Consider the following 9,073-nt stretch of genomic DNA (forward strand, 5'->3'; position numbering starts at 1 on the left):
ATTATTCGAGTTGAATCAAACCTAGAATACGTTACGGTGCATTTTCAGGTCGCTTGCATTACACACAATAGCCCGTGCTGTTGTATAGCTTTCCCAGTTAATTAAGCCCATAAAAATATATTTTATTTTTTTCTTACAACGTTTGATTACGCCTCATGTTCTCAAACTTGTTCCATTGTATGTTTGTTTTTTTAGATCTAACATGGTTTAAAAATTCCATCAAATGCAAAGAAAACGATGTTAAACGGACAAGGTAAACCTTGAGACGTGCATTTGCATGGAGCAGGGAAAAACGGCCACTTAAGTGATAAAACAAATTCATGATGAAAAGATGTCAACAATTAATCACGGGCATTTGTCCCATCATGCACGTTCATTGTTTACCCGTGATTAACATCTCCCTTTAAGCTTTATATAAAGCAAGCTTTGAGAATATATGGCATTGTGAGCTCTAAGTTTAAGAACAGAATGTCTTCAAGTAGAATAATACATGTTATGTTTGTTGTTATACTTGTCTTCGGCTTGAGATATAAGTGCTTAGGTGCAAGGGATTTCAAGATCAGATCACTTGTTGCCTTATCATCGCCTAATTCTACTTATCATTATGACGTCTATTCGAACGTGGTGGACGTTACAACATTGGGTGCCAAGGGTGATGGAGAGACAGATGACACCAAGGTAATCTTTTATATCTATGCTTCTAATCATAGATTAGGTTAACATGATATCTTTTTAGGTATTGAATTTTGTGATTGAATATTCGACGGTTAATGTGGATGAAACAGGCATTTCTGGCGGCATGGCAAGCAGCATGTGAGAAGGACTCAGCTACACTACTTATTCCATCTGATTACCAGTTTCTAGTTGGTCCTCTTACCTTCTTGGGACCCTGTAAATCAAATATCCTCTTTAAGGTATAATGATCTTAAAATTGTAGAATTTTGAACCTGAGCTATCTTCTCTGAACCAGCTGATTAGCAAACAATAACAATCAAAAGAATAAATTGCAAAAAGAAATCACAATTCAGAATAAAAACAAAGTGCCTTGTTTTTTGGAATTGCACACACCAATTTCTTTTATTGCAGCTTAATTAAAAAATTACATAGAGGTTGTATATATAAAGAATTTGCAGCCTAGAAGAATTAATAATAATTGCAGTTCTAAATATATTCCCAGCATTGCATGGAAAGCTACTGAGTCTCTCAAACTAAAAACAAACTACTCCCTAAATTAAGAATACAATAAGTGCATGCACAACATGCTTTATTTACTAAAAACAAACTCATGCAAAAAACAAAACTAAAAATAGTCCTAAGGATTAATGCATGCTGGAGTAGATGCTTTATTTGCATGAATAAACAAAAACTGATTTAAACTAAAAATAGCTTATGCATGGTGATGAATGGAATGATTCATGTCCAAACTGGAGCTGCATGATCAAGGAAGATCTCAGCTTCAAACATCTACATACTCCCCCTTGATGCTGAGAGAGCTTACTATCTTATCTCGTAATATCAAAAATTGAGCTTTTGCAACTGCCTTGGTGAATATATCTACTAGCTGATCCTGGGTGTTGATGTGCTTCAATTCAACATCCTTCTTCTACACCAAATCTCGTATGAAGTGATATTTCATATCAAAAATCTTTGTTCTGTTGTGATGAACTGGATTCTTAGCTAACTTGATGGCACTCACATTGTCACAATAAATTACTATAGGATGAATTTGTTTTTCTCCAATTTCTTCCAAAACTTTTCTGAGCCAAAGAGCTTGTGTACTTGCTGAGGTAATTGCAACATACTCTGCTTTTGTAGATGAGAGGGCAACAATACTTTTCTTTTTTGAACTCCAGGTAATTAAACCAGAACCAAAAGAAAAACAATTTCCAGATGTAGATTTACGGTCATCCATACTACCTCCCCAATCTGAATCACTAAAGCCTACAAGATTGAACTTTTCAGAAGAGTAATAATGAATATCAAAACTTAAATTCCCTTTCACATACCTCAAAATCCTCTTGGGTGCCTTCATATGTATTTCAGATGGATTTGTCATATACCTTGAAACAAGTGAAACTGAATAGGCAATATCAGGCCTCGTGTGGATTAGAAACATCAAGCTCCCCAAAATACTTCTGTAAGCTATCTCATCAACTAAATCAGCATTATCATCTCTACATAGTAAAACTCCATGAGCACTTGGAGTGGAGGTAGGGTTACAATTAGTCATATTAAATTTCTTAAGCATATCCTATGCATACTTTGTTTGACAAATGAAAATCTCATCCTTACATTGATAAACCTCCATTCCTAGAAAATATTTCATCAGACCAAGATCATTCATCTCAAATTCTTTCATCATAGCAGCTTTGAATTCATATTTCATCTTAGAACTACTACCTATATACAAAAGATCATCAACATACAAACTTATGATAAGGATATCAGTGCCTTCTTGTTTGTAGTAAATGGTAGGATCACACTTACTTCTCTAGAAGCCATTCTCCTGAAAGTATCCATCAATCCTGACATACCATGCTCTTGGTGCTTGCTTGAGACCATACAAATCCTTCTTCAACCTGTACACTTGATGCTATTTTCCTTCCACTTCAAAACCTTGTGGCTACTCCACATATACTTCCTCTTCTAAGTACCCATTCAAGAAGGTACTTTTCACGTCCATATGATGTATGCTCCACTTCTTCCGAGCTACTAATGAAATCAACATTCTTATGGTCTCTTGTCTTGCTATTGGTGCAAATGTCTCTTCATAATCAATTCCATACTTCTGTGTGAAGCCTTTACCAACTAATCTTGCCTTGTGTCTTTCAACATTCTCATCACTGTTAAATTTAGTCTTGTAGACACACTTGGTGCCAATCCTTTTTTTGTCATGTGAAATTTTTGTTAACTCCCAAGTGTCATTCCTATGAATGGAATCCATCTCTTCTTCCATGGCTTTCACCCAAACCTCATTAGCACATGCATCCTCAAAACATGATGGTTCAAAATCAGCCTTGGCTTATAAAGCAAAATTCACTGTCTCACCTATTGGGTTTTCTTCATGTGCTTGATTTCCACTCCTCTGGTAGATATCACTCAATCTCCTTACCTTCCTTGTAGAACTTGGAGAAGAAGCTGGACTTGAACTTGGTACTAAAGAACTTGATGAAGGGTTGCTTGGTGGAGTTAAACCACTGGATACATAAACATTAGTTGGCTGCTCATGATCAATATCAGCAATTATATCATCATTCAAAACATATTTTGGCTTCTCAACATGGCCTTTTTGATGACCATAAACTCCCCCTTCATCAAAAATCACATCTCTTGAGATAATAAGCTTGTTAGTGAGGGGATTATATAATCTACAAGCCTTGCTTTTCTCACTATACCCAATAAAAATACATGACTCACTCTTTGCATCTAACTTCTGTCTATTCTGATCAGGTACATGCACAAAAGCCAAACAACCAAAAACTTTGAAATGAATAACATTAGGCCTTTTGCCATACCAAGCTTCATAAGGAGTCATCTTTTCTAGTGCACTGGTGGGGCTATGGTTGAGGATGTACACTGCTATAGCAACTGCATCTCCCCAATAAGATTTGCTCAATCCCTTGGTTTGTAAATCCCTTGGTTTGTAACATACACCATGCCATTTCAACCACAGTATGATTCTTCCTTTCAGCTACTCCATTCTGTTGAGGTGTGTATGTAGTAGTAAGTTGCTTCTTGATGCCATTAAAATCACAATAACTTTGGAAAGCCTTTGAGAAAAATTCTCCTCCACGATCAGTCCTAAAATACTTGATCTTGCATGCTTTCTCATTTTCCACAAGGGCTTTAAACTTCTTGAATGTATCTAGGGCTTCATCTTTGGACTTCAAAAAATATACCCAACAATTTCGTGAGTAATCATCAATAAAAGTGATGACTTACCCAAACTCTTAGTCTTTATAGGACCACATATATCTGAATGAACAAGCTGAAGTGGGTGATGAGCCCTCCATGCATTGCCATTTGGAAACTTTTCCCTTGCATGCTTTCCTTTAGCACAACCTTCACAAACCTCCTTTTGTTCCTCAACCTTGGGTAAACCATAAACTAATGAATTCGAGGTTAGAAACTTCAAAATATGAAAATTTAAATGCCCATACCTGAGATGCCATAACCAACTTGAATCCTCATAAGCCATATTTGCAAACTGCTATTATGTTCACCAAACCTCAAGGGGAACATCCTATTTCTTGTCATAGGAACAACAGTGATCACCCTATTACCCTTATTCTTATCATAGATTGTACATGTCTTATTCTCAAAGATTACTTTATAATTTTTCTCACATAGCTGCCCAACACTTAACAAATTATGCTTCAATTGTGGAGTATAATAAATATCATGAATACTCTGTATAACTTCTTTTGTTTGGACCTCCATAGCTCCTTTAGCAGCAACCTCCAATGATTTATCATCACCAAGCTGGATCTTGGATTTGAAACTTCCATCCTTTGTTGAGAACAACTTCTCATTCCTTGTCATATGGTTAGAGCATCCAGAATCTAGGTACCAAACATCTTTATTAGTATTTTCACCCTTGGCATAAGATAAAAGGAAGTAACCAGGAGGATTCTCACTACTTTTTTGAGCATAGTTAGCACTTTTACCTTCTTTTAATTTGCATTCTCTTTCAAAGTTGCCATACCTGTTACAATGGTTACATTGAATATTTCTGTTATCAAATCTGCCTCTACCTCTTCCTCTGGAACCACCTCTTCCCCTTGAGCCACCTCTTCCTCTACCTCTTGAAGGATTTTGGCTTTGCCCTTTACCTTGGCCTTGATTGATTTTGGTGCTACTGCTGCTCGCATCTTCATTTTTTGTGATTAGCAATTTAGAGGAAAATGCTTTCTCTACACCTTCAAAAGAATATTTCAATCTTTCTTCATGAGACATCAGGGATCCAACCAGTTGATCAAATTGTATTTTTGTCAAATCTTTGCTTTCTTCTATGATTATTGCTACATGATTCCATCTGGGTGTCAAAGATCTTAACACCTTTTTAATCAAAACTTCATTTCCTATAATTTCCCTAAGTGTAGCCATTTTATTGACCACATCTTTGACTCTAACACAATAATCACTTATACTTTCAGCTTCTTGCATCTTCAAATTCTTGAACTCTCACTTCAATGTCTGAAGCTTGACCACTTTAAGTTGATCACTACCCTGGTAAGCTTCTTGTAGAGTCTTCTAGGCATCTTTGGCAGTTGTTGCTCCTAATATTCTTGGAAATAAGCTCTTATCAAGAGCTATCTGAATGTGAAACAAAGCTTGAGCATTCCTTTTCCTTGCTTCCTTTCTTGCTGTTCTTTCATTGGCTGTAAGGGCATTCCAATCAACTGGCTCCTCATAACCTAATTCAATAATCTCACACAAATATTTTCCAATCAAAAAGGTTAGCATCTTAATGCACCAATAATCATAATCATTCCCATCAAATTTTGGAACGAGCATATGGTTAGAATTCAACATGACTAACTTTGGCGAAATTCCAACAATAAAACTTTAACCCAAAACAATTTTACCTGCTCTGATACCACTTGTAGAGTTTTGAACCTGACCTATCCTCTCTGAACCAACTGATTAGCAAACAATAACAACAAAAAGAATAAATTGCAAAAAGAAATCACAATTCAGAATAAAAACAAAGTGCCTTGTTTTTTGGAATTGCACACACTAATTTCTTTTATTGCAGCTTAATTAAAAAATTACATAGAGGTTGTATATATAAAGAATTTGCAGCCTAGAAGAATTAATAATAAATGCAGTTCTAAATATATTCCAAGCATTGCATGGAAAGCTACTAAGTCTCTCAAACTAAAAACAAACTACTCCTTAAATTAAGAATACAATAAGTGCATGCACAACATGCTTTATTTACTAAAAACAAACTCATGCAAAAAACAAAACTAAAAATAGTCCTAAGGATTAATACATGCTAGAGTAGATACTTTATTTGCATGAATAAACAAAAACTGATTTAAACTAAAAATAGCTTATGCATGGTGATGAATGAAATGATTCATGTCCAAACTGAAGTGGCATATTCAAGGAAGATCTCAGCTTCAAAAATCTACAAAAATGACATGGAAGTGTTAAAATTAAAAAAGATAAGCTAAAATTGATGTCAATATCTTAAATTTCTCCCGGTGGATGAAGATGTTATCGCTCCGGTTAATTCAAAGGCATGGGCATCTAAACCATTGAACTGGATAAATTTTTCAAAACTCAATGGCATTACTATTGTTGGAGACGGAACTTTTGACGGACAAGGAGCAGCTTGGTGGAAGAATTCCGAACAAGAAGACACGGTAAATCACTCTTATAAACGCTCAAATGACCTGTGATACTTATGGAGAATCGTAGCAAAGATGTTGGTTAGAGAGATATATCCTTAGATTAAAATTAATAACGTGCTTAGTGGGATTTTGTGTAAATCAGGATGGAAGCAAATTACCAAGCCTAAGGCCCACTGTGAGTGGTTAGGGAGAAATATGCTCCCATTAAAGAAAAGCAATTTTCCTGTCGGCCTTTAATGAATTTAAGGAGTTTCGAGAGAGAAATGCAAATCCAATCCTTTCTCGTACTATAAAGAATTTGGTAATCTCCTTTCTTTGGAGTATGTTCATAACTTGGAAATGATGCTGAAATGTTATTGATAAATGTGTGTAGGCAATAAGATTCTACGGAAGCTATGACGTGACTGTACAGGGCATAACAATAAGAAACAGTCCACAATTTCACCTCAAGTTTGACAGTTGCACTTCTGTTACAGTAGTTAATTTCACAACTTCCTCTCCCGCGAACAGCCCAAACACAGACGGAATTCATCTCCAGAATTCTGAAGATGTTGAAATACACCACTCCACTCTGGCATGTGGTATACCAAATATCATTCCCAACGCTACGTCCATATTTTAATCAGATACCATGTTAATAATTAATTATAACTTGTTCTAACGAATATATTTCAGGAGATGACTGCATGTCAATACAAACAGGCTGCTCAGGCATTCGCGTGCACAATATCAACTGCGGCCCTGGTCACGGTATCAGGTAAATCTTATTACTAGAGATATTTATACTTCTTTGTGCATTGATTAATGATTGAAAACAATTCTATTATATAATTCACATCAGTATTGGAAGTCTTGGAAAAGATGGAACGAAGGCCTGCGTTTCCAACGTGAGTGTCTATGACAGCAACATCCATGATGCTTCCAACGTAGTCCGGATAAAAACATGGCAGGTCTGTTATTATGTCTTGATAAAGGTTAAATGAAAAAATTGAATTCCAACATGTCGCGTGCCTCCTCTTATCGTTCTTTAATCTATTCAGGGAGGAATTGGACAGGTGAAGAGCGTGTCATTCTCGAACATAGAGGTTTCCAACGTAAAAGTGCCCATTGATGTTGATCAATTTTACTGTGACAAAAAGGCCTGCAGCAACCAAACGTCGGGAGTATTTATATCAGACGTCACTTATAAAAAATCCACAGGCACTTATTCTCAAACTCCAGTTTATTTGGCTTGCAGCGACGAGATGCCATGCACCGATTTAAAGTTAATAAACATTGAACTTGAGCCAGTTGGTGCAAACGAAAATGATCCCTTCTGCTGGAATAGCTATGGAGACCAGGAGAACGGTGTAGAGTGCCTGCAACCTGGAAGACCCCCAAACGATCCTTCCCATACTCAATCACCAGACGAGAAGTGTTAATCTCAACTGCTGAACCCACGTTTGTAAATCCAAATTTACTTTGCGTCCACCTTAACTAATAGTGTCAGTCTTTGTTAAATACGACGTGATTTGAGTTGATTGAATATATTGTTAACTATATGTTATATATCTTCAGCCAATGGTTATCCCTAAATTGAATGACCATATTCATAAGAAAATTTATATTTCGCTTCAATATAATTATATCCATCTCCAATTAAAGTATTGCATCCATCAAATCTAAGATATTGTAATGGGCAACAACACTATTCCACTTCCCTTGGGATGGACTTACTAACCTAAATAGATTTGTTTTTCAAATGTTTTCTTGTTACTATTGAATATTAATATATATCTTTTGTTACTTTTCAAATAAATATAAATCTTTTTTTTTTTTCAAGAGTAAGTAATCTAGTTCAATCAGTTCAATTTATCTGTCTTATATTAGATATCTTTCTAGACAACACTATCAATGTAGAGTCACTTATCTCAACTTCTTCATGAAGAGATTGAAGATCCAATATGGGCCCAATTCTTGATTCGGCTGATTAAATGAATATAATAGTAGAAAAATAACAGTAATCGCAACGGTAGGATTGTCTCGGCAGTGGCACTCCCACTAGGTACCCAAACAAACCATTTTGCTAAGGCAAATGCTGCCTACATTGGGTTACAAATGGTTGTCTGAAATGGTTTTAAAAAAGTCTGGCTTGAGAGTGACTCACTAAACATCATTAGATGTCTGAGTAGATAGACGGATCCCAGGTGGACTATCAAGCATTTAATTCAAGAATGTCATATCATGATGACTAAATTCGATGAATTTAAAATCTCCCATGTGTATCGGGAAGGTAATAGGCCGTTCCACTATGTGGCGAACCTAAGCATGGCGTATTCGAGCACAAGGTGGTGGATGACAAAGGAAAATTTACCCAATAACCTGTGTGAATTGACAAGAAAGGAAGTCGATAATCTTGCCTCACATTTTAATGATGTCAGCCTGCCAAGTGTGTAAAGGCCTTTTGTGGGATTTGCGACCAGGATTCAATACCAAGGTTTCTAGAGCTTTCTTTATTGTCTGGATTTTTACTTCCTAGTTCGAGTTTGGTGGCCATATCCAAATTTGCAGAGGAAGCATTTTTATGGGGGAAGATAAAAATAGGATGGAACCTTCTTCCTGTGGCAAATGTGAAAAGAACAGGGAATTATGGACGAAGATCAGGGATAACTTTAGGAAACCACCCCCCAGGGAACAGTGTAAAATCTTGGCGAATCAAACATTATTTTCGG

General features: G+C 36.1%; 1 protein-coding gene across 1 annotated transcript; it reads left to right on the forward strand.

Annotated features, from left to right (window-relative positions):
* The first annotated feature begins 468 nt into the window (after positions 1-468).
* Positions 469-7,783, forward strand: LOC131026703 (polygalacturonase At1g48100-like). The gene is made up of 9 exons (XM_057956635.2): positions 469-678; positions 786-914; positions 4,608-4,617; positions 6,223-6,374; positions 6,505-6,537; positions 6,736-6,943; positions 7,038-7,119; positions 7,204-7,312; positions 7,403-7,783. The coding sequence occupies exons 1-9, from the start codon at positions 469-471 to the stop codon at positions 7,781-7,783; spliced, it is 1,314 nt and encodes a 437-aa protein (XP_057812618.2).
* The last annotated feature ends 1,290 nt before the right edge of the window (positions 7,784-9,073 follow it).

Source organism: Cryptomeria japonica, chromosome 1, assembly GCF_030272615.1.
Source record: "Cryptomeria japonica chromosome 1, Sugi_1.0, whole genome shotgun sequence".
NCBI lineage: Eukaryota > Viridiplantae > Streptophyta > Pinopsida > Cupressales > Cupressaceae > Cryptomeria > Cryptomeria japonica.

Excerpts from the sequence above, each read along its gene's own strand:
- LOC131026703 (XM_057956635.2), top strand. The coding sequence starts at position 469 with ATGTCTTCAAGTAGAATAATACATGTTATGTTTGTTGTTATACTTGTC. Across the intron at positions 6,538-6,735 it reads TACCAAGCCTAAGGCCCACT|GCAATAAGATTCTACGGAAG; the intron begins GTGAGTGGTTAG and ends AAATGTGTGTAG. Across the intron at positions 7,313-7,402 it reads TCCGGATAAAAACATGGCAG|GGAGGAATTGGACAGGTGAA; the intron begins GTCTGTTATTAT and ends TAATCTATTCAG.